This window comes from Rhinoderma darwinii, chromosome 1 (genome assembly GCF_050947455.1).
Source record: "Rhinoderma darwinii isolate aRhiDar2 chromosome 1, aRhiDar2.hap1, whole genome shotgun sequence".
NCBI classification, from domain to species: Eukaryota; Metazoa; Chordata; class Amphibia; order Anura; family Rhinodermatidae; genus Rhinoderma; species Rhinoderma darwinii.
In genome coordinates, this window is record NC_134687.1 from 10,345,743 (window position 1) to 10,373,634 (window position 27,892).

Consider the following 27,892-nt stretch of genomic DNA (forward strand, 5'->3'; position numbering starts at 1 on the left):
CGGAACTCGGCCATGTACGCTGTTTCCGTAACTCGGCCATGTTCGCTGTTTCCGTAACTCGGCCATGTACGCTGTTTCCGTAACTCGACCATGTACGCTGTTTCCGTAACTCGACCATGTACGCTGTTTTTGTAGTTATCGAGTTCTGAAAACAGCGTTGCTCGCGGTGCTACGGTGTTTCCGTAAATCCCATTCACTTCTATGGGAGTTACGGAAACAGCATAGCTCAGCGAACACTTGGCTGTTTCCGTAACTCCCGACCACCTAACCAGGGAGTAGCCGGGAGACAGCAGAGCGAGTAAGATAGGACGGGGTTTAGGGATCCCCGTTCTAGAGATAGGTGCGGGTCCTAGAGGTGGGACCCGCATCTATCTGACATTTATGACATATGCTGTGGATATGTCATAAATGTCCTTCATGGGAAAACCCCTATAAATGCTGCGGTCACTATTGACCGCGGCATTGAACTAAACAGCCAGGAACAGCGCCATCGCTGCGGTGTATGGAGCAGGGTCAGCGTGTGAGCCCGCTCCAAACATCATCCCCTTCCCGCTCCATGATGTGCCGGCACATCACGGGTCGGGAAGGAGTTAGGTAAGAAGCGGTCATGGGGTCCGGCCCTGCCGGGTCCCTTGACTGCCGACTATAAGACGCAATGACTTTTTAGCAAGATTTATTCTTGCTAAAAACTGCGTCTTATAGTCCGAAAAATACGGCATATGATGTCCCAATGGGAAACATGATTACCCTCCAGATACGACCTGGTCTGCCTCGGATGCCTCCCCAAAGAGGACACGGCTGTGGTTTACCAGATTATACACGTGAGTCTATTGACGAAAGACTCAGCACCTTTACATGGACAAAATCTTCTCAAATCAGAATAAAGACCCGCAATATTGGTGAGTATCACACTACACAGAGCTGAATACACACACCGTAGGTTGACACAATTTCACCTATAGCTTTCCCCCTTTTTCCAACGTTAGTCCGGTGGTTGACAGGTTTGCGTGCAATAGCGAGTAGTTCCGGATAGTTCCACCATTCATTCTACTTGGCTGGACGGCTGGGTGCCCTGCGGTGGTTGGGGCAGAGATGGTGTTGGATTGCGGATGGATGGAGGAATCTTTTAATGACGGACATCAGAGGTATTGTCATATAGACCTTAACACTCAATATGTCACTAAAACCATCATCATTTTGTTGAGGGTGGTGGTGCCAGATACCGCTACCATGGCAAGGAAACATTAGGGAAAACCCAACCTGTATCATTTTCTTCCCCAAAATCATATGTCGGAGGAGAATCGACCAGACCCATAGATATGAGATGGTCAGCAGACATCAGATATATTCCCCAAAAATATTCAATGCGTACGGCCACTCCGGAGATTGAATTGTATGAAGGACTTCACACCTAGTCAACGCGCAAGAAACGGAAGGACAAATCTGAATCCTGTTCAAGTTCATGAAAGTCGAGGACAAATGGCATCTATGCACCTAGTAGAGCAGAAATATGGGCCATAGTGGGCATTGCCGGGAGTAGGTGGCACATATGGGTCTGGTCACTGGCTATACTAATGAACGTCCTCAATCTCCATGGATGACTTTCGATCAGGCTGTGGATGGAGGTGGCAGATGATACTCCATTTATTGCAATGGGAAAGGGCCAACCACTCTCGGCACCATTTGTAGACCTTCGTCTTTGCCACTTCCTTCACCCTACACAGTAGTATGAAGAAACCCAGATTACACATCCCTGGGCTAGCAATATTTTGGATGCAGACCCTTGCTACAAAGTATCATGGTCCCCAAAAACCTTTGCTACAAAGTATCATGGTCCCCAAAAAGAAATGATGCCTAATTTTGTAGTTCTGCGGCTGTGCCGGATACCTCGATGTAGAAATGTTCTATGGGTGGAAAGGTCCCTGATTCATAGACAGCTCACACTCCGGTCTCCACGTCCTATAAACAGGAAATCTGTGCAGTTGTGAAAATAAACATGTTATTTTCATAATTTAATTATCACCGGCTACTTGTTACCGCCACTAATTAATGTTTCAGAGAGAAAGTGTAAAATTGCATCCATCTGCGGATCAGCTGAAACCCGAGGTGGAATAACACGAGTGATGGGAAGATTCTGTATATGGGATGTATTACAACCAATCATTGATGTAAATGAAATGCGTATTACATGTTCCTGGAGAGTTGTGTGAGCTCCAAACGCAACGGGTCCGAGCTTCTTCCTTCTACAGATTTCCAATAGAAGTCTTACTCAGCCATTACTTTCTATAGGCTATATATTATTTTGTTGCCCAATGGTTTGGACCACAATCAGTTCTTCCTCTTGGACGGTAGAATCAGTGATTTATATTGACATTGAGCAGGGGTGGGTACAGGGGGCGTGGTCATGATGTTCAGGGGTGGGGCTTACCACTTCTTACTCTTTGTCTTTAGCGACTGCATATGCATAGTCTAATTATAGTCCATCAAAATTAGAAAACATATATTTAAAAGAAAACGATGGCAAATTAAGTTCTTCAGGGTATGTTCACACAGGGCGGATAAGCTGCGTAAAAACACACAGCGTATCCGCAGGGAACTCCAGACGAAAAACCACGCCAAATTTTTCTCGGCCGGAAAGTCCACTGTGGAAATCCTGCACTGAAAAAAAATAAAAAATGCTATACTTACTGTGGCGACGCGTCCCTCCGACGTCCTGCAGCCCTAGGATGACGTTTCATCCCATGTGACCGCTGCAGCCTGTGATTGGCTGCAGTGGTCACATGGGATAAAACGGCATCCCAGGAGGCCGGCCTGGACAAAGAAGCACAGAATTCTGGGTTATATTTCGTGCTCCTGCAGAGATCTGTACCTGAAGGCCTTGAGCCTAAGCACTGGAACGTGTACCGGTACTTCTAGGTAAGTCATAAGGTGCGACAGGAACAGGAAGGGGGTTCCCAACAGGAAAAAACACTGAGCACAATTTTGAGGTTCCTACAAAGGTTGTCCCCGTACCTTAGTCCTCACAGAAAGGAGGAGAGACCTCCGAACCTGGGAAGAACTGCTCAGGACTAGGAAAGGATTGGCTGTAGACCCTTACCACAAAGCATTATGGTCCATAATTTTGGATACCATATATTTTCTTTTAAATTGTGCCTAATGTAACATTTATAAAGGGATTCAGGTTACATTAGTGTAGAAACGATATTTGGTTGGATCACAGTCCAGGTTGCCTTGCGGCCGCTCGTCTCGATCGTCCTGAAGAAGTCCTTAGAAGTTTGATCTGCTGTATAAGAGACTGCCTCTCTACGCTGCACAGACTTGTTCTTGAAATTTCCCACCAAGAAATAAAATAAAGAACGAATCATTCAGGATATAAAACATGCAAGATAAGGGGGGGGGGGAACAGCTAGAAGAACAAAATCCACGGTGACTTACGTGTGGTCTGTAAACTGAGAGACGTTTGGTCGGGACACAAAGCGACGGAGCCGCGTCAAGTTAATGCACGTACTTTTTATTCTATATATTTCAGTGTTACATTTGTGAAAGATAAAAAGTTGCTTTACATCTGAGAGGTATATGTGCTTGTTAACTGGAAGACATAACATTTTGCCTGCCACACAAGTAGATTATAAGGTGCGTGCAGATGCCCGCGGCCCGCTGTAATAGACGCCATATTGACACTTCCGAGACGGTGTTACATTGTAATGGTATTTCCATAGTCATTTCTCTAAAATATGTACTGTAATATCGGTTTATGGTACGAACGTCTTATCTAGGTCACTCTAGTTCAAGTCTAACTCTTTTTGGCGCAATGATTAGCTGGATAGATTTCCTAGATTTTGGTATTAAAATGATTGAACACATTGATGGCCGCCATTTTGTTGTCACAACCCATATTGATATACACAAAGCAATATCGACACCTATCACATCAAATAATTACTTTAAAGTATTGGAATTGGTTCTTGGAAAATGACTCTCAAATATGGGTACAGACAACCAAATGGCCGCCCCTTGTGCCCCCGGTGGTGGTCATACTCTACTGAGACAAAATGTAATGGGAAGAAAGTCCAGAAATGATTATTCACAATGGATGGTTTGTATAGAGGGTGAGACACACATGTTATCAGACAATAGTGAGAACACGAAAACACATTTATTGGGTTATTCCATAATAAGAAGAGCGGAAAACTGCCCTTCAATGAGGTTTAGAATATTTTATATTTATCGTATTATTATTAATGGCAAAAATAGAGGTGAAGTCCATTACAAACCACTGGCAATTATTAGAGTTTTTTTCCTACTCGTCTATTTTAGTCTTTATAGAACCTTTTCCTCCCCCTTGTCCCATATAAATGAGCAGGGGAGATTTGTGCCCCAAGACACCTTTATATTAAGACTGATTAGAACGCCCTATAAATGTTGACAAGAAGGTGCCCTCACCACACAGCCTCCAGTAGGATCAGTTTACTGGAAAATATTTTGCCAAAATTTCCATCTCATCTTTAAAACTTATCAGAGCCCAGATGGTGCACACGATAAATTTACCAAATGCCCGGTCTCCAAAAAATAAAGGAGAACCCCTAAGAAGTTGGTGGAGGAGGGTGGTGGTTCCTCATTCCTTCTGGATCTAGTACTTCAAGCGGCTATTTGGTAGACCGCCATTAGCTTTAAAAAGAACAGAATACCGTTGTCCTGATATAAAGGAAATGCAATGGGCCAAAAAATGTAAAGGGCAGCACAAAACACGTTTCGTAGGTTGGTGGTGAAGAGAAATAGGATTCAAATTTTTTTTAGATGGTAGTAGACTAACCTGAATAGGTAGAAGAGATACAAACCACTAAAAAAAAGTCTCATGAGGTAAACCCCCATCACGTTCTGCCTGACGAAGAGGTCAGGACAACCCTCAAACATGTAGAAATAAAAAAAGCAACATGGCCGTATTGGTCATAGCGGTGTCCATCACAGGTTTTTGAGTCCTACCTTATTGTCCCACAACCTGCCCGGGTGAGAGCTCCAAGATTGAAATGTATAACTGGATCTGGAGTTAATCTATGGTAGGATTGGGAGGGATGGACAATACGTAGACCAGTAGATCGAGTTATCCCCATGGAACTGGTTTTATTCAGGAATCACCACCATGGATCACAAGACTGATGTTCCTTAGCAGAATAAGAGTCCAGAGGCACATCGTTTACCCACCCTTGGCTGCACCAACAGAAAATGGTCATTTAGAGGGAATATTTAGAATATGGTCCCATGTTCTAGGTTAAATACTTGTATGGAGGACAAAATGGCTGCCACCATTGACCTTGGACACTGTTAGGGTAGTTAGTGACTACTTCTATTATTAGGAACCATCCCTGTAGCTTGATCGTTGTCAGGGGTATATAACAGGGTTTTTAATCCTCTTATGTTTTTAACACCTCAACCAAATCCCCTTCCATGCGGCTAACTTTTATTTTGGCTACAGTTCTAGAAGAATATCAATAGACTATATATATATATATATATTGATTGTTGTGTAATTAAACAAATCGAGGATGCCACAAGATGTTCTGGGTGTAAAATCTGGAAAAACAGAAATTATGAGGCCAGTGGTCAAGTGGGGACAACCTCACTAGTTTGGGGATGTGAGCTCCAAGGTGGAGATTGGGACAACTTGTACATACACGTGATGGAAAACATGTGAAATAAAGTTCCTGGAAGTAGGTACGGACCAACTCTCTTGGCCCGTGATAAATTTAGACAAAATGGTCAAATCATTTCTCTGTCGGCAGTGGTGGAGTCATTGGACATTGTTCTACAGCTTGGACCAAGCAGGAGCTCAATGGAAAGAGTGTGGATCAGTCCAGAAGATCACGGAGGAGGATCCTACTATATTATCCAATGGACTTTTCCAATTTTAGGTGGTCATCCACTAAAAAGGATGAAAGGTAACAAGACCACCAGGGCAAGACTAAAAACACCCAAGTAAGTTGTACAATAGACGCCTCTTAACTCCCGGAGGATGAAGCTGCCCTGCTGTATGAAGTAACATGACCTTGTATTATCATAATCACATATCACTTGCCCTCTCCTGCATGTTTTCCATTAATTAAAGCACAAAGAATCAATTACATGCGGTTCATGGGTCTGTTCTCTAATTACATAGTACGGGTGTAATGTCATTATCAGCTACACTCAATTCCCTGTCCTACAATCAGTGGTGGTGCGGTGTTGTGGAGGGCTCTTGTTTTCAGACTCTCCTGCCTCATTACACAGGGCAGAATAATTAATTAGCAATTAATGGAATGTGCACAAAGCCGTCATTGCTTATCGTTGATACCTTTTGGAACCAATTACTTTTCCCACATCTCTGGCTTTCCAACCCGGGTAGATACCCTCTGACACAATCCAATTTCTTTGTAATCTCCTCATCTTTTTTACGATGATCCATTACTCATATAATGGAGTATATATTATATTATAGATACTTTTACGTTTTTAGACATGTAAACAATGGGACAGAACATGACCCCACTATGACCATGACCAGACTATGACCGTGGCCCCACTATGACCGTGACCAGACTATGACCGTGACCACAATGTGATCGTGACCACACTATGACCGTGGCCCCACTTTGACCGTGACCAGACTATGACCACACTATGACCACAATGTGATCGTGACCACACTATGACCGTGACCACACTGTGACCGTGACCAGACTATGACCGTGACCACACTGTGACCATGACCACACTATGACCGTGACCAGACTATGACCGTGACCAGACTATGACCGTGACCAGACTATGACCGTGACCTCACTATGACCGTGACCTCACTATGACCGTGACCTCACTGTGACCGTGACCACACTGTGACCGTGACCACACTGTGACCGTGACCACACTATGACCGTGACCAGACTATGACCATGACCAGACTATGACCATGACCTCACTATGACCGTGACCACACTATGACCGTGACCAGACTATGACCATGACCAGACTATGACCATGACCTCACTATGACCGTGACCACACTGTGACCATGACCGGACTATGACCTCACTATGACCACACTGTGACCACGACCACACTATGACCGTGACCACATTATGACCGTGACCACACTTTGACCATGACCAGACTATGACCGTGACCATGACCAGACTATGACCATGACCACACTATGGAAGTGCCTTTATAGTTACGGAATTAGGCTGGAGATGCATGGAAATACTGTCATAAATTAAAACTTTGTTGTGATGTCCGGTAGATCTGGCAGCACTGTTACCAGCCAATACTGACAGGTCACTGGGACAACACACCATAGTTTTGGGGTCTTCTGTCTGGGGTATTGTACCTCAGTTGCCCACGTGGCTCAGAAACATTTTCACATATATGGGATTGACTAAGGTGATATTTCCTTAATCAGGTTTAGGTAAATTAGTAATGGAGCTAGCTGCTCTATAAGCGCTAGATTCACAGATTATTCATCAAGCTCTTTTTCTTAATTTTGATAATTAATTTATAATATATACGTTTCTTCTCATCTTCGCATCAATTGTGGCTTTATAAGAGCAACAAAAAATGCCACGGACAGTACACGAAAATGTGGTCCGTGTATTCAACTAGACAACAGAAGGAACCACGTAAGTGTAAACCATTGATTCATCATTTTTTTTTCTTCATGAGAACATACAAGCAAATGTTGACATCAACAATGAAGGTTGGGTTAAGAAGGTGAAGTTTGATACCCATCTACTAATATTAGTTATGGCCACATTTTAGCATTGCTATGTCTCTTATATTCCAAGTATATACAAAGCCCAAAAATATATCCCTAATAATCAGTTTTAAAGAATAAGAACCTGTTCAAATGGATAGAGTGGAAGCCAATGCAACATGAATAAACTCAATTGAGTATGACATTAAGGAGAATATGATATGTGAGAAGATCTCACCCAGTGCAATATGAAGAAACATAGACCATCTAGATGTGAAAAGATCCCGTCCGGTGTATCATGGAGGAACATAGACCATCTAGATGTGATGAGATCCTGTCCAGTGTAATATGAAGTAACATAGACCATCTAGATGTGATGAGATTCCGTCCAGTGTATCACAGAGAAACATAAACCATCTAGATGTGATGAGATCCCGTCCAGCGTATCACGGAGAAACATAGACCATCTAGATGTGATGAGATCCTGTCCAGTGTATCACAGAGAAACATAGACCATCTAGATGTGAAGAGATCCAGTCCGGTGTATCACGGAGAAACATAGACCATCTAGATGTGATGAGATTCCGTCCAGTGTATCACAGAGAAACATAGACCATCTAGATGTGATGAGATCCTGTCCAGTGTATCACAGAGAAACATAGACCATCTAGATGTGATGAGATTCCGTCCAGTGTATCACGGAGAAACATAAACCATCTAGATGAGATGAGATCCTGTCCAGTGTATCACAGAGAAACATAGACCATCTAGATGTGATGAGATCCTGTCCAGCGTATCACAGAGAAACATAGACCATCTAGATGTGATGAGATTCCGTCCAGTGTATCACGGAGAAACATAAACCATCTAGATGAGATGAGATCCTGTCCAGTGTATCACAGAGAAACATAGACCATCTAGATGTGATGAGATCCTGTCCAGCGTATCACAGAGAAACATAGACCATCTAGATGTGAAGAGATCCCGTCCGGTGTATCACAGAGAAACATAAACCATCTAGATGTGATGAGATCCTGTCCAGTGTAATATGAAGTAACATAGACCATCTAGATGTGATGAGATTCCGTCCAGTGTATCACGGAGAAACATAGACCATCTAGATGTGATGAGATATCGTCCAGCGTATCACGGAGAAACATAGACCATCTAGATGTGATGAGATTCCGTCCAGTGTATCACGGAGAAACATAAACCATCTAGATGAGATGAGATCCTGTCCAGTGTATCACAGAGAAACATAGACCATCTAGATGAGATGAGATCCTGTCCAGTGTATCACGGAGAAACATAGACCATCTAGATGTGATGAGATCCTGTCCAGTGTATCACAGAGAAACATAGACCATCTAGATGAGATGAGATCCTGTCCAGTGTATCACGGAGAAACATAGACCATCTAGATGAGATGAGATCCCGTCCAGCGTATCACGTAGAAACATAGACCATCTAGATGTGATGAGATCCTGTCCAGCGTATCACAGAGAAACATAGACCATCTAGATGTGATGAGATACCGTCCAGTGTATCACGGAGAAACATAGACCATCTAGATGTGATGAGATCCTGTCCAGTGTATCACAGAGAAACATAGACCATCTAGATGTGATGAGATTCCGTCCAGTGTATCACAGAGAAACATAGACCATCTAGATGTGATGAGATCCTGTCCAGCGTATCACGGAGAAACATACACCATCTAGATGTGATGAGATTCCGTCCAGCGTATCACGGAGAAACATAGACCATCTAGATGTGATGAGATACCGTCCAGTGTATCACAGAGAAACATAGACCATCTAGATGTGATAAGATCCTGTCCAGCGTATCACAGAGAAACATAGACCATCTAGATGTGATGAGATACCGTCCAGTGTATCACAGAGAAACATAGACCATCTAGATGTGATGAGATCCTGTCCAGCGTATCACAGAGAAACATAGACCATCTAGATGTGATGAGATACCGTCCAGTGTATCACAGAGAAACATAGACCATCTAGATGTGATGAGATCCTGTCCAGTGTATCACAGAGAAACATAGACCATCTAGATGTGATGAGATACCGTACAGTGTATCACAGAGAAACATAGACCATCTAGATGTGATGAGATTCCGTCCAGTGTATCACAGAGAAACATAGACCATCTAGATTTGACGTGATCCTGTCCAGTATAATATGAAAAAACATAGACCATCTAGATGTGATGAGATCCTGTCCAGCGTATCACGGAGAAACATAGACCATCTAGATGAGATGAGATCCCGTCCAGCGTATCACTGAGAAACATAGACCATCTAGATGTGATGAGATCCTGTCCAGCGTATCACGGAGAAACATAGACCATCTAGATGTGATGAGATACCGTCCAGCGTATCACGGAGAAACATAAACCATCTAGATGTGATGAGATCCTGTCCAGCGTATCACAGAGAAACATAGACCATCTAGATGTGATGAGATTCCGTCCAGTGTATCACAGAGAAACATAGACCATCTAGATGTGATGAGATACCGTCCAGTGTATCACAGAGAAACATAGACCATCTAGATGTGATAAGATCCTGTCCAGCGTATCACAGAGAAACATACACCATCTAGATGTGATGAGATCCTGTCCAGTGTATCACAGAGAAACATAGACCATCTAGATGTGATGAGATACCGTACAGTGTATCACAGAGAAACATAGACCATCTAGATGTGATGAGATCCTGTCCAGTGTATCACAGAGAAACATAGACCATCTAGATATGATGAGATCCTGTCCAGTGTATCACAGAGAAACATAGACCATCTAGATATGATGAGATCCTGTCCAGTGTATCACAGAGAAACATAGACCATCTAGATGTGATGAGATCCTGTCCAGTGTATCACAGAGAAACATAGACCATCTAGATGTGATGAGATACCGTACAGTGTATCACAGAGAAACATAGACCATCTAGATGTGATGAGATCCTGTCCAGTGTATCACAGAGAAACATAGACCATCTAGATGTGATGAGATTCCGTCCAGTGTATCACAGAGAAACATAGACCATCTAGATGTGATGAGATTCCGTCCAGTGTATCACAGAGAAACATAGACCATCTAGATTTGACGTGATCCTGTCCAGTATAATATGAAAAAACATAGACCATCTAGATGTGATGAGATCCTGTCCAGCGTATCACGGAGAAACATAGACCATCTAGATGTGATGAGATCCTGTCCAGCGTATCACGGAGAAACATAGACCATCTAGATGTGATGAGATCCTGTCCAGTGTATCACAGAGAAACATAGACCATCTAGATGTGATGAGATCCTGTCCAGTGTATCACGGAGAAACATAAACCATCTAGATGAGATGAGATACCGTCCAGTGTATCACGGAGAAACATAAACCATCTAGATGTGATGAGATCCTGTCCAGCGTATCACAGAGAAACATAGACCATCTAGATGTGATGAGATACCGTCCAGTGTATCACGGAGAAACATAAACCATCTAGATGTGATGAGATCCTGTCCAGCGTATCACAGAGAAACATAGACCATCTAGATGTGATGAGATTCCGTCCAGTGTATCACGGAGAAACATAGACCATCTAGATGTGATGAGATTCCGTCCAGTATAATATGAAGAAACATGGTCATCTAGAAGTAAAAAGATCTCATCCAGTGTGATATGAATAAGCGAAGAACATCTAGATGTGAAGAGGTCTCCTCCAGTGCGATATGAATAAACATAGACCATATAAATGTGACGAGATCCTGTCCAGTGTAACATGAAGAGACATAGACCATCTAGATCAGAAGAAATCTTTCCAGTGAGATGTAATAAAACCAAGTGACATAGCAATGTAATCAAGTGAGATATGGTAAGACCCATTTTAGAGACGTACAAAACCCATCAAGCCTGGTAAAATATGATGAGACTCAACTTGGTGAGATATAGTCTAATGAGGTATATTAAGAAAAATGAGAAGTGTAAAAAAATATTCTTGCGTTAGAGCTTCACTTATTCCTAGCTTCGTGGAACTTGACATTTTGAATCTAAAGCTACAACTGAGGAGCCAACAATGTTACTTAAACTCCATAAGACGGTCTACCATTTGTTTGGCGTGCCGTCGTAAAGCAATACATGGGTCCTGCTGAAAATATTTTCTACTACATAATATATTGGCCATTGAATTCAATATAGATCTTGAATTATTTTACTTCCTTATGGGAAATGAGCATTCACATGTTGAAGGAAGAACGCGCACTGAAGTCCCCAAAGATCTCATGGTGTACACTCTTCATCTGGACAGAAGATGTCCTGGTGAGCTCCAGCTAGAAGGTCCCTCCTCTCGAAATGGACTCATGAAAACATTTTCTAAACTCGACTCTTCTCGAGCTATAGAAAGCTCGAGGACCAAACGACCGGTGGCGAAGCTTCTACTGGCGAATGCTCTTCTGTCAATGGTTGATCAGTATGTTCTACAGATTTCAATATATTGTAAGACTTTTCCGCTAGTCAATGACCAGTCCAGATTGTCCTTTGTAGATGCCATGTAATAGGTTGCATCAAGGATACGGATAATTACCTACTCGAAAGACTGATCTAAAACACGAGTTACGGTAGGTAACGTTCCTGTAAATTTATGCCAATGACGATTACGTTATATTTCACTTTGTATCAAAATGAATCTAGTTCTAAATCCTATGATATACACTTCACAGACCGTTATTGAGAGCCACATCATAAGCTAAGGCATATGAGACTTCATTACTTTCTATATAATTGTGTCACGTGACCAAGTCACGCCTCACCAAAACCAAAGCCTATAGTGTAACTAGATATTAAACTAGGCTGTGACAATCAAGTTATTATTGTGTGATGTCAGACTCGGTGGTCTAGTGACATCATCAAGCTTCGTCTTCTATAGGTGATGTTTGTGTCACGTGACATCAATCTTCGTGTTAATGATCCGGATCATGTTTCGCAGGCTAATTGAATGAATCATTCACTTTTCATGCAGCGATTGTGATCGTATGGGATTATTTTATGCTTTTTTTTTTAGTAATCTATTGATTTAAAAAAATTTGTTGGTACCACATTATTGTGCTATTTCTTGTCCCCCTTGGCAACGGTAAGACATGAATTCAGTAACTCTTCTACCTCGGAGAGATGATAGTACTGTAAATGTGTTAATTTTCCCCAGCTGTCGGGGACGAGGGGGAGTTCAGGTGCTCGTCTGTTCCTTGCTTTGTGGTAAATGACATGGAAGGGGGGGCAGGGAGACTTTTCTTCATTGTTCGGCGCTGAGGTGACCGAATTTGGCTTACAATCCTTTGTTGTAGACCACCGTCCGAGAGGTGGTGTTCATCGCAATTTCTGGCTCCAGTCCTGAGGTCTCAATCTGTCAAAAAACAAGAAAATGGTAAACGGGTAAGTCTATTGGTTCTGAGGAATATACATATAAAAACAGAGGAACAAAAACTATAGAAAAAGAGGTATAAAATCACAACGGACACTATGTTGGGGACGTTGGGAAGGATGGAATTGGAGGTGCAGGACTTGGTTTGTGTCACTGTTCAATACAAGTGTTAAATAGAAGGTCAGGAGCTAGAAACGTTATGGGAGTTGGGTCTAGGTACCATGTGGTACAGATGTGGGGTAGGTGTTTGGGTAAATATTTCATACAGGTAATAGGGAGAGCAAGGTCCAAGGTTTCTTATGGGTAAATTTAGCATAAACGTGTTGGTGAAGGGTCCGGGTGCTTATTATGGGAAAATGTTCCATACAAGTGGGGAGGGATCTCAGCAAGTGTCCCATACAGGAGTGGGTAAGTGTCCCACACAGGAGTGGGTAAGTGTCCCACACAGGAGTGGGTAAGCGTCCCACACAGGAGTGGGTAAGCGTCCCACACAGGAGTGGGTAAGCGTCCCACACAGGAGTGGGTAAGCGTCCCACACAGGAGTGGGTAAGCGTCCCATACAGGAGTGGGTAAGCGTCCCATACAGGAGTGGGTATATGTCCCATACAGGAGTGGGTATATGTCCCACACAGGAGTGGGTAAGCGTCCCACACAGGAGTGGGTAAGCGTCCCACACAGGAGTGGGTAAGCGTCCCACACAGGAGTGGGTAAGCGTCCCACACAGGAGTGGGTAAGCGTCCCACACAGGAGTGGGTAAGCGTCCCACACAGGAGTGGGTAAGCGTCCCATACAGGAGTGGGTATGCGTCCCATACAGGAGTGGGTATGCGTCCCATACAGGAGTGGGTAAGCGTCCCATACAGGAGTGGGTAAGCGTCCCATACAGGAGTGGGTAAGCGTCCCATACAGGAGTGGGTATGCGTCCCATACAGGAGTGGGTATGCGTCCCATACAGGAGTGGGTAAGCGTCCCATACAGGAGTGGGTAAGCGTCCCATACAGGAGTGGGAAAGCGTCCCATACAGGAGTGGGTATATGTCCCATACAGGAGTGGGTAAGCGTCACATACAGGAGTGGGTATATGTCCCATACAGGAGTGGGTAAGCGTCCCATACAGGAGTGGGTAAGCGTCCCATACAGGAGTGGGTAAGCGTCCCATACAGGAGTGGGTAAGCGTCCCATACAGGAGTGGGTAAGCGTCCCATACAGGAGTGGGTAAGCGTCCCATACAGGAGTGGGTAAGCGTCCCATACAGGAGTGGGTAAGCGTCCCATACAGGAGTGGGTAAGCGTCCCATACAGGAGTGGGTAAGCGTCCCATACAGGAGTGGGTAAGCGTCCCATACAGGAGTGGGTAAGCGTCCCATACAGGAGTGGGTAAGCGTCCCATACAGGAGTGGGTAAGCGTCACATACAGGAGTGGGTAAGCGTCACATACAGGAGTGGGTAAGCGTCACATACAGGAGTGGGTAAGCGTCACAAACAGGAGTGGGTAAGCGTCCCATACAGGAGTGGGTAAGCGTCCCATACAGGAGTGGGTAAGCGTCCCATACAGGAGTGGGTAAGCGTCCCATACAGGAGTGAGTATATGTCCCATACAGGAGTGGGTAAGCGTCCCATACAGGAGTGGGTAAGTGTACCATACAGGAGTGGGTAAGCGTCCCATACAGGAGTGGGTAAGCGTCCCATACAGGAGTGGGTAAGCGTCCCATACAGGAGTGGGTATGCGTCACATACAGAAGTGGGTATATGTCCCATACAGGAGTGGGTAAGCGTCACATACAGGAGTGGGTAAGCGTCCCATACAGGAGTGGGTAAGCGTCACATACAGGAGTGGGTAAGCGTCCCATACAGGAGTGGGTAAGCGTCACATACAGGAGTGGGTAAGCGTCACATACAGGAGTGGGTAAGCGTCACAAATAGGAGTGGGTAAGCGTCACAAACAGGAGTGGGTAAGCGTCACAAACAGGAGTGGGTAAGTGTCCCATACAGGAGTGGGTAAGTGTCCCATACAGGAGTGGGTAAGTGTCCCATACAGGAATATGGAGTTTTGTTCATGGCATACAGCTGAATAAATGTTCCATCCAAATGTTGGGCAGGGAATTGGGCATTTGTTATGGGTAATGGTGTTGGGCAGGTATGTGGGGTTTTATTTAGGTAAATCTTGTATAGGGGAGACGACTGTAGGTTTAGTCTTGGCCAATGTTCCATACTGGTACAGCAGAGGGTTGGGGACGGGTTAATGATCCACACATTCTAAGAGAAGGTCCCCAGGGGTATTGAATGGGTAAATAGTCCAGACAGGTTTTGAGATGGGCACCAGGTGTGGTCCATGAATGTGTTTAGGAGTGAGGGGCATATGGTCCAGGTAGAAGTTGACCGTGTTGGGGAATTGTGTAATAAATGCGTCACACAGGTATCAGGTATGCATAAATGTCCAGTAGAAGACATAAAAACACGACCTTTGAGGATCTTACTGCGGTAACATTTTTGTACCAATAACACTGTTAAGATTCATACAGAAATGATCAGACATCTAAAAGAGGGAGCGTGTAGACGGCAATACTTCTAGAGAGACCCCCAGTCCTGACGAGTTTCATTATTTAACATATTTCGTAAATTATTATTTTGAAATGTTTTGATAGTAGATGCTGTAATGTGTTAGAGTAAATTATAATACATCACCATAATGCAGGAGTGAGTGTAGGAAGTTACCGTATCTGCTGGTGTACCGTACGTGTAAACATATGGCTCCGACGTCAGCACGTCATAAATACACAGCATGTCAGGGGGATCAGCGAAGAGGATCATATAACATATAATAACTTATATGTGGTGCACCTAAAGTAATACTCATACCCCAGCATGTCCATATATAGTAGAGTTAAAGAGTATCTGAACCTTTTATATATCCTGTATTATACTCCAGAGCTGCACTCACTATTCTGCTGGTGGAGTCACTGTGTACATACATTACATATCTTGTACTGATCCTGAGTTACATCCTGTATTATACTCCAGAGCTGCACTCACTATTCTGCTGGTGGAGTCCCTGTGTACACACATTACATTACTTATCCTGTACTGATCCCGAGTTACATCCCGTATTATACTCCAGAGCTGCACTCACTATTCTGCTGGTGGAGACACTGTTTACATACATTACATCACTTATCCTGTACTGATCCTGAGTTACATCCTGTATTATACTCCAGGGCTGCACTCACTATTCTGCTGGTGGAGTCACTGTGTACATACATTACATTACTTACCCTGTACTGATCCTGAGTTATATCCTGTATTATACTCCAGAGCTGCACTCACTATTCTGCTGGTGGAGTCACTGTGGACATACATTACATTACTTATCCTGTACTGATCCTGTGTTATATCCTGTATTATACTCCAGAGCTGCACTCACTATTCTGCTAGGGGGGGGGGGTCACTGTGTACCTACATTACATCACTTATCCTGTACTGATGCGGAGTTACATCCTGTATTATACTCCAGAGCTGCACTCACTATTCTGCTAGGGGGGGGGGGGTCACTGTGTACCTACATTACATCACTTATCCTGTACTGATGCGGAGTTACATCCTGTGTTATACTCCAGAGCTGCACTCACTATTCTGCTAGGGGGGGGGTCACTGTGTACCTACATTACATCACTTATCCTGTACTGATGCGGAGTTACATCCTGTGTTATACTCCAGAGCTGCACTCACTATTCTGCTAGGGGGGGGGGGGGGGGGGTCACTGTGTACCTACATTACATCACTTATCCTGTACTGATGCGGAGTTACATCCTGTGTTATACTCCAGAGCTGCAATACTAACTCGTTGCCGTTAGGCAAAAAAGCCCTGTTTTCCAACTACCATAAAGATAAATAATAAATAAAGTAAATTCCTTAATGTGCTATATATAGCAATAGGACAGACCACATAAAGATTAAAATGATCACTGCTTGATTGCCGGGTAAACGTATGCGAGACAGCTGCACATGCACTGGTATGACAAACCTAAGAACCAACGTAAACCGACCGCTATCCTAGCCGTCAGTGGTTAAAGTGTGTGCTTAAGTTTAGCTGGCAAAAGCAGGAATTAAAAATTGAGGAGCCCCCCCGACATGTTTCGTTACTGCTGTAACGTCCTCAGGGGAAATGGGGCTAATGGCGGCGCGCCGGGAAATCCTCCCCTCTTGTAAAATCCTTCTGTGACGCAAACCAAAGTACGTCAGTACAAACTACCAATCACCGGGAGTAAATGGTACCAGCCTCCACAGCTGATCAGTTGACCAATAGGAGACCATTCAGGGAGCCAATCATACTGGGAAAGGTGCGCAAGCGCATACTTACCAGTCGGGAACATAGTCTAAAAAGTCTATAGTGATTGAGTAGCTATACAGCGTTTGCGCTGGTCCACTTGAGGACCGCGCATGCGCAGTATTGCAAAGTGACAACTTAGAAAAAAGTAGGAATAAAAATGAAAATAAGATGGCAGTAACAGTGATAAATATAAGACAGGCGGCAACGCCTGTGTATACATAGGAGGATAAGACTTCATTTCACTAGACCGAGAGGTAGCAGAGCACCGTAGGTAAGTAATATAACAAAGCCTAATAGTACAACAGGACCTGTATGATCATCCCAAAGTGAAGATATATATATGTGGTCCCCACTTTATTAAGAGATGGAGGCATAGACTAATAGGAGGCGGTAGTGTGCGCAGGGCACACGCATATCAATCGGGCAAATGTACAGCATGTACAGGGATACGGGTAGAAATGACGCATGCGCAGATAAGTAATATCCAGACTTAGAATAAGCCGGACATGAGAGTGAAAGAGGGAGCGTCTGCGAATTCATAAACTTTTCGGACTTAGTTTCCCTGGACTAAGATGTAACCAAACATCACAGTACCCGAAGCAAAGTGGGACGCAAATAATACATCGACATAATTAGAGAGCGTATATAGATAAATCTCCACTTCACCCTGCATCGGAAGTGGATGCTGATGGGCTACAAGGGTTTCAAAGTCCATTAGGCTGACTAGATGTCAGATGAATATCAGTTCCATATATTAAGGGGAGAATAAAGGGGCCGCCATAAAAATGTGGTCCTAGATTATATAATAAATGTTATTTTTATTTTTTGACAGATAGGAACGTGTAAGAATTACGAAAAGTATCCATTAATCAACATCAGAGAAAGGCAGTGAAGGTGAACCCCTCATTCAGGCCCTGCGGGGTCACGGTGCCGAGCCGATGAATCCACCGTGCCTCTTCTTGTAGGAGTCTCCAATCTAAGTTACCCGCCCTAGGGCCCAGTTTAAGCTGGACGACACCCCAGAACTGCAACAGTCGAGTATCACCCTCATGAAATTTATGAAAATGCCTAGATAGAGTAGTATCTTCTTTATTATTGATGGTACTGCGGTGTTTAGAGATTCGTCTCCTCAATTCCTGGACAGTCTTGCCCACGTACAACTTGGGACATGGGCATTTCGCTATGTATATAACTCCACTAGATTGGCAGTTAATAAATTGTTTAATCTCATACAGTTTGCCATCCACTGGGTTAGCGAAATTCTTAACTGTTGGCATGAGTGGGCAAAAAGAACAACTGCCGCATGGATGAGATCCCTTGACTGATGATTTCAACCAACTAGATGGAGCACTAGATCGTCTGGAGTGATGGCTATGTACTAGGAATTCCCGCAGATTTTCCCCCCTACGATAGGTAATACTTGGGCTCGCTGAAATTGCGTCCTTAAGGTCAGGGTCAGCAGGGAGTATAGACCAGTGTTTCCGTAAGATATTGGTGACTTGAGGAGAGCAAACGTCAAAAGTACCTATAGAGCGTATGTTACTGGGTGATCTAGATGTAACACGTGTAGTATCTTTATCTAGAAGTAAACTAGGTCTATCGGATGCCTTAGCCCTGGCATAGGCCCTATGTAGCCATTTTTTGGGGTATCCTCGTGCCAGGAATTTATGATATAGACCGTCGCATTCAATTTGGAAGGATAAGTCGTTGGAACAATTTCTCTTGGCTCTCAAATATTGGCCAATTGGGATTCCTTTTTTGAGAGCGGGTGGATGATAACTATCCCAATGAAAAAAAGCGGTTAGTAGCTGTTGCTTTACGGAAAATGTCAGTTTGGACACTGCCACCAGGGTCCAAGGAGATCTTGAGGTCGAGAAAATTGATCTCATGATCATGTATCTCATGAGTGAACCTCATTCCAATGGTATTATGGTTAAGTATAGACATGAAGTCAGTGAAGATATTGACATCTCCATCCCAGAGGATGAGAATATCATCTATGTAACGCCCCCAAAATAAAATGTGAGAGGTGAAAAAAAGTAAATCATCTGTGAAAACAATAGTGTCTTCCCACCACCCTAAAAATAAATTTGCGTAACTGGGTGCAAAAACAGTGCCCATGGCTGTTCCCTTTGTTTGATGATAGTATTTTTTGTCAAAGACAAAAAAATTATGTGTGAGCAGAAAACGTAAAAGTAATAGAACAAATTCATTGTGTAATTGGTATTGAGTGCCTTTAGTGCTCAGAAAGTGTTCTACGGCAATAAGGCCTAAATTGTGCTGGATATTGGTGTACAATGACTCCACGTCTATACTAGCTAGCATGGTGGTAGGGGTGACATGGATCTCCTGGATCCTGGTGACAGTGTCTTTGGTATCTCTTAGATAGGAGGATAGAGAGGAGACAAATGGTGACAAAATCTCATCTACATAAAGGCTAATGCCCTGGGTCAAATTATCATTCCCTGATACAATCGGCCTACCAGGAAGAGGACGAGTAGCCTTATGCACCTTGGGCAGTGCATAAAATGTTGCCAGAGTGGGAGTTGGATTATATAACCGTTTGAATTCATCAGGGGTGATAAGTTTAGTTTTTTGGGCATCGTCAAGAAGAGCAAATAGCTCTGCCAGAAATTCATCGGTAGGATTGCTCCCAAGGATGGTATAGGTCGTATTATCATCGAGTAATCTATGGACCATGGCAACATAGTCACCCCGGTCCATGATCACTATATTACCTCCTTTATCGGAGGGTTTCCGGACCAGTTCCAGGACTCACTATTCTGCTAGGGGGGGGGGGGGTGTCACTGTGTACCTACATTACATCACTTATCCTGTACTGATGCTGAGTTACATCCTGTGTTATACTCCCGAGCTGCACTCACTATTCTGCTAGGGGGGAGGGGGGGGTCACTGTGTACCTACATTACATCACTTATCCTGTACTGATGCTGAGTTACATCCTGTGTTATACTCCAGAGCTGCACTCATTATTCTGCTAGGGGGGGGGGGGTCACTGTGTACCTACATTACATCACTTATCCTGTACTGATGCTGAGTTACATCCTGTGTTATACTCCAGAGCTGCACTCACTATTCTGCTATTCTAGTGTTCAGAGGGGGGCATACAGTTAAATGGCTGTAGACATAGGTGATCACATAGGAGAGTATAGTTCAGCCTGCAGTGACCTAGCTGAGGGTTTACAATGTAGCAGGTTCTGGCTGAGGTGATAATTTTGCTATCAAAATTCTTCTATGTGCCTGTGGCAATATTCGATATACGATATGGAATTAATTTGGATTTTTAACACTAATGGACTGGCATATACCGACACGCCAGAACATTATTAGCCTGCGTACTATTCGTACACAAGCAGTTATTACTATTACAATATTAACCCAAAATTAAAAAAAAAACAAGAACTGCTGCATCCCCCCCCCCCCCCTAACATCATCAATCCTCCTCCTCACCAGAGCAAGAAAGAAAAAAAAATCATCGTCCTTAAAAGTGTTTAACCTAGTTAAACAAATTAGTAGAAAATTGTAGCAAACAATTTAGGTATTTAAAATATTCAATGTTTGAGGAAAAGAAGAAAAAACATGAAACACACTGATAAAAAAAAAACAACGAAAAATAAAAAAAAATACGAAAAAATAAAAAAAAAAACGTTCTTGATTTTTGAGCTGCAAAACCCAACAAAATATAACATGAAAGCGAGTCGTACATGAGGTGCGACATAACCCTTCAGCAAAGCTGTTAAACAGCCACCAGAGCATTATGGGAAACAACACTTCATTTATTCAAATGCACATATGTCAGGCTTTGCACCATATGTCATAGTAAGCTATTTACAGTAATAATTAAATCTTAATCAACGTTTAACCTCTGTAAAATGTTTGAAGGATCTAATCACCCTTCAGACAGCACTAATGAAGGAGAAATATATAAACATATAAAGGAAATGGTGCGGAGCTGGCGCACCACAAACACGGTAATTGCGATATTGTATCTGGAAGTGATGGAAAGTAACTGTGGGCGCTGGCGAGTATTTTAAAAGGGAAGACATCTTGGGTGTCAGAGGTGTGAGGAGCTAATTTTGTACATCTCTCCATAACAGATGCAACATATTTCTCCATTATTAGACTCGTTCTCTCCCGCTGCGGAATATTAATCCCAGGTACAGATCACGCGGAGAGAAGGATGTCCAGCTGGCTGGTAGTCGCCACAGCAAGGCGCTAAGGGAAGGTAGTCACCGTGTTAGAGTCAACTTAAATACAGCAAAAACCTGACCTGGAAAATAATAAGCGCTGACGTAATGCTCGGGGGTCCGTTACCCAGCATCCCATTCTTCATCTTCGGAACCTGGTGCAGCACATAAACCGGTGTCGATAGACCTAAACTGTAGGAATGACCCGAAAATGTCACGGTCAAGTGGAATGTTAAATATTGATGACCACCCAAAAGATCAGGGGTGCGCTTCGTCTCTATTCCCGTGTGTCAGATCATTACATACAAGCACTGCTTATAACTCGGCGGCTCGCAGTATATACATAGTATCTATAACCTATTGGTCGGCAGAATATACATTGTGCCGCTGCAAGGAGTCCGGGGAAAATAGATGGCCATTCACCAGATAACCACCAGAAGTATAACAGTCTACCTCAGGTGCCCACCATCATAATAGGGGCCTGGGAACTTTCATGTAAAGTGCCCAAAAATTTCTGATGGTGACCTGGTGGTCAGAGGTATAAATACTGCTTATATCCTGGTGATCAGTGGTATAAATACTGCTATATCCTGGTGGTCAGTGGTATAAATACTGCTTATATCCTGGTGGTCAGAGGTATAAATACTGCTTATATACTGGTGGTCAGTGGTATAAATACTGCTTATTTACTGGTGGTCAGAGGTATAAATACTGCTTATATCCTGGTGGTCAGTGGTATAAATAGTGCTTAAATCCTGGTGGTCAGAGGTATAAATACTGCTAATATCCTGGTGATCAGTGGTATAAATACTGCCTATATACTGGTGATCAGTGGTATAAATACTGCTTATATCCTGGTGGTCAGTGGTATAAATACTGCTTATATACTGGTGATCAGTGGTATAAATACTGCTTATATCCTGGTGGTCAGTGGTATAAATAGTGCTTAAATCCTGGTGGTCAGAGGTATAAATACTGCTAATATCCTGGTGATCAGTGGTTTAAATACTGCTTATATACTGGTGATCAGTGGTATAAATACTGCTTATATCCTGGTGATCAGTGGTATAAATACTGCTTATATACTGGTGGTCAGTAGTATAAATACTGCTTATATACTGGTGGTCAGTGGTATAAATACTGCTTATATCCTGGTGGTCAGTGGTATAAATACTGCTTATATCCCGGTGATCAGTGGCATAAATACTGCTTATATCCTGGTGGTCAGTGGTATAAATAGTGCTTAAATCCTGGTGGTCAGAGGTATAAATACTGCTAATATCCTGGTGATCAGTGGTATAAATACTGCTTATATACTGGTGATCAGAGGTATAAATACTGCTTATATCCTGGTGGTCAGTGGTATAAATACTGCTTATATCCTGGTGATCAGTGGTATAAATACTGCTTATATCCTGGTGGTCAGTGGTATAAATACTGCTTATATCCTGGTGGTCAGTGGTAAAAATACTGCTTATATACTAGTGGTCAGTGATATAAATACTGCTTATATACTGGTGGTTAGTGATATAAATACTGCTTATATATTGGAGGTCAGTGGTATAAATACTGCTTATATACTGGTGGTCAGTGGTATAAATACTGCTTATATACTGGTGGTCAGTGGCATATATACTGGTTATATACTGGTGATCAGTGGTATAAATACTGGTTATATACTGGTGGTCAGTGGCATAAATACTGCTTATATACTGGTGATCAGTGGTATAAATACTGGTTATATCCTGGTGATCAGTGGTATAAATACTGCTTATATACTGGTGATCAGTGGTATAAATACTGCTTATATACTGGTGATCAGTGGTATAAATACTGCTTATATACTGGTGATCAGTGGTATAAATACTGCTTAAATCCTGGTGGTCAGTGGTATAAATACTGCTTATATCCTGGTGATCAGTGGTATAAATACTGCTTATATACTGGTGATCAGTGGTATAAATACTGCTTATATCCTGGTGGTCAGTGGTATAAATACTGCTTATATACTGGTGGTCAGTGGTATAAATACTGCTTATATACTGGTGATCAGTGGTATAAATACTGCTTATATCCTGGTGATCAGTGGTATAAATACTGCTTATATCCTGGTGATCAGTGGTATAAATACTGGTTATATACTGGTGGTCAGTGGCATAAATACTGCTTATATACTGGTCATCAGTGGCATAAATACTGCGAATATACTGCTTATATCCTGGTGATCAGTGCCATAAATACTGCTTATATCCTGGTGGTCAGAGGTATAAATACTGCTTATATCCTGGTGGTCAGTGGTATAAATAGTGCTTAAATCCTGGTGGTCAGATGTATAAATACTGCTAATATCCTGGTGATCAGTGGTATAAATACTGCTTATATACTGGTGATCAGAGGTATAAATACTGCTTATATCCTGGTGGTCAGTGGTATAAATACTGCTTATATACTGGTGATCAGTGGTATAAATACTGCTTATATACTGGTGATCAGTGATATAAATACTGCTTATATACTGGTGGTCAGAGGTATAAATAGTGCTTAAATCCTGGTGGTCAGATGTATAAATACTGCTAATATCCTGGTGATCAGTGGTATAAATACTGCTTATATACTGGTGATCAGAGGTATAAATACTGCTTATATCCTGGTGGTCAGTGGTATAAATACTGCTTATATACTGGTGATCAGTGGTATAAATACTGCTTATATACTGGTGATCAGAGGTATAAATACTGCTTATATCCTGGTGGTCAGTGGTATAAATACTGCTTATATACTGGTGATCAGTGGTATAAATACTGCTTATATACTGGTGGTCAGAGGTATAAATACTGCTTATATACTGGTGGTCAGAAGTATAAATACTGCTTATATCCTGGTGGTCAGTGGTATAAATAGTGCTTAAATCCTGGTGGTCAGATGTATAAATACTGCTAATATCCTGGTGATCAGTGGTATAAATACTGCTTATATACTGGTGATCAGTGGTATAAATACTGCTTATATCCTGGTGATCAGTGGTATAAATACTGCTTATATACTGGTGGTCAGAGGTATAAATACTGCTTATATCCTGGTGGTCAGTGGTATAAATAGTGCTTAAATCCTGGTGGTCAGATGTATAAATACTGCTAATATCCTGGTGATCAGTGGTATAAATACTGCTTATATACTGGTGATCAGTGGTATAAATACTGCTTATATCCTGGTGGTCAGTGGTATAAATACTGCTTATATACTGGTGATCAGTGGTATAAATACTGCTTATATCCTGGTGATCAGTGGTATAAATACTGCTTATATCCTGGTGGTCAGTGGTATAAATAGTGCTTAAATCCTGGTGGTCAGAGGTATAAATACTGCTTATATACTGGTGATCAGTGGTATAAATACTGCTTATATCCTGGTGGTCAGTGGTATAAATACTGCTTATATACTGGTGATCAGTGGTATAAATACTGCTTATATCCTGGTGATCAGTGGTATAAATACTGCTTATATCCTGGTGGTCAGTGGTATAAATAGTGCTTAAATCCGGGTGGTCAGAGGTATAAATACTGCTAATATCCTGGTGATCAGTGGTATAAATACTGCTTATATCCTGGTGATCAGTGGTATAAATACTGCTTATATACTGGTGGTCAGTGGTATAAATACTGCTTATATCCTGGTGATCAGTGATATAAATACTGCTTATATACTGGTGATCAGTGGTATAAATACTGGTTATATCCTGGTGGTCAGTGGTAAAAATACTGCTTATATCCTGGTGATCAGTGGTATAAATACTGCTTATATACTGGTGGTCAGTGGTATAAATACTGCTTATATCCTGGTGGTCAGTGGTATAAATACTGCTTATATCCTGGTGATCAGTGGTATAAATACTGCTTATATACTGGTGATCAGTGGTATAAATACTGCTTATATCCTGGTGGTCAGTGGTATAAATACTGCTTATATCCTGGTGATCAGTGGTATAAATACTGCTTATATCCTTGTGGTCAGTGGTATAAATACTGCTTATATCCTGGTGGTCAGTGGTAAAAATACTGCTTATATACTAGTGGTCAGTGATATAAATACTGCTTATATACTGGTGGTTAGTGATATAAATACTGCTTATATATTGGAGGTCAGTGGTATAAATACTGCTTATATCCTGGTGGTCAGTGGTATAAATACTGCTTATATCCTGGTGATCAGTGGTATAAATACTGCTTATATACTGGTGATCAGTGGTATAAATACTGGTTATATCCTGGTGATCCGTGGTATAAATCAAGGCGTCACAAATAGGCTTCTACCTGGCTATACACGTTGTGCCTCATGACGTACACACTATCCCTCCATGTTTCACTCACTTGCACCCCATTATCCATTTATTTCTATTGAGGCACTTCATTTATTACTGCCCCCTATATTTCACTTATAGTATTACACTTGCACACACTATTCATTTATTATTTCTTACTACACATCCCATGCACCACACACCACTCCCCTCAAGACTAGTGGGAGTGGCTATTATTATTTAAAGCACCTGCTCGCCCTTTCATCAGCATTTCTGGCCTGGCTGTGTCCATTTGCAAGTATGGCCTTTTTCGGTGTTTCTGTATATGTCCCTGTGTTTTTATCGGTTCTGTTTGTGCATCAGGAACGTTCTGTTCCAGTTTAGGATTTAGGGACTCGCAAGTCTGGGGATCCTTCTCGTGGATTGCGAGCTTGCGTCCTTTTGGCCAAAATGATTACCAATACCCCAGGTATTTTTCATTATTATGTATATTCGCTTCTCTTGGACACAGCCGGGTCTTTGATGCTGGGAGAGCTTGGTCTGTTGTTGTTTGGCATAGCAAGCAGGGTAGCCCGCTCTATGAATTATCAAGGCGTCACAAATAGGCTTCTACCTGGCTAGACACGTTGTGCCTCATGACGTACACACTATCCCTCCATGTTTCACTCACTTGCACCCCATTATCCATTTATTTCTATTGAGGCACTTCATTTATTACTGCCCCCTATATTTCACTTATAGTATTACACTTGCACACACTATTCATTTATTATTTCTTACTACACATCCCATGCACCACACACCACTCCCCTCAAGACTAGTGGGAGTGGCTATTATTATTTAAAGCACCTGCTCGCCCTTTCATCAGCATTTCTGGCCTGGCTGTGTCCATTTGCAAGTATGGCCTTTTTCGGTGTTTTTGTGGTATAAATACTGCTTATATCCTGGTGATCAGTGGTATAAATACTGCTTATATCCTGGTGATCAGTGGTATAAATACTGCTTATATCCTGGTGATCAATGGTATAAATACTGCTTATATACTGGTGGTCAGTGGTATAAATACTGCTTATATACTGGTGATCAGTGGCATAAATACTGCTTATATACTGTTGATCAGTGGTATAAATACTGCTTATATCCTGGTGATCAATGGTATAAATACTGCTTATATACTGGTGATCAGTGGTATAAATACTGCTTATATCCTGGTGATCAGTGGTATAAATACTGCTTATATACTGGCGATCAGTGGTATAAATACTGCTTATATCCTGGTGATCAGTGGTATAAATACTGCTTATATACTGGTGATCAGTGGTATAAATACTGCTTATATCCTGGTCAGTGGTATAAATACTGCTTATATCCTGGTGATCAGTGGTATAAATACTGGTTATATACTGGTGGTCAGTGGCATAAATACTGCTTATATGCTGGTGATCAGTGGCATAAATACAGCGAATATACTGCTTATATCCTGGTGATCAGTGGTATAAATACTGCTTATATCCTGGTGATCAGTGGTATAGATACTGCTTATATCCTGGTGGTCAGAGGTATAAATACTGCTTATATACTGGTGGTCAGTGGTATAAATACTGCTTACATCCTGGTGGTCAGTGGTATAAATACTGCTTATATACTGTTGATCAGTGGTATAAATACTGCTTATATACTGGTGGTCAGTGGTATAAATACTGCTTATATACTGTTGATCAGTGGTATAAATACTGCTTATATACTGGTGGTCAGTGGTATAAATACTGCTTATATACTGGTGATCAGTGGTATAAATACTGCTTATATCCTGGTGATCAGTGGTATAAATACTGCTTATATGCTGGTGATCAGTGGTATAAATACTGCTTATATCCTGGTGGTCAGTGGTATAAATACTGCTTATAT

The 27,892-nt window shown here is 42.4% G+C and overlaps 1 protein-coding gene across 1 annotated transcript in view; it reads right to left on the reverse strand.

Moving 5' to 3' along the window:
* Positions 1-3,490: 3,490 nt before the first annotated feature.
* The window catches only part of SFXN5 (sideroflexin 5), a 228,288-nt gene continuing 203,886 nt past the window's right edge, over positions 3,491-27,892 (reverse strand). The window contains exon 14 of the mRNA XM_075855668.1: positions 3,491-13,137. Within this exon, the coding sequence (XP_075711783.1) occupies positions 13,060-13,137 (78 nt within the window). The 3' untranslated portion in view covers positions 3,491-13,059. The remainder of the gene's footprint in view (positions 13,138-27,892) is intronic.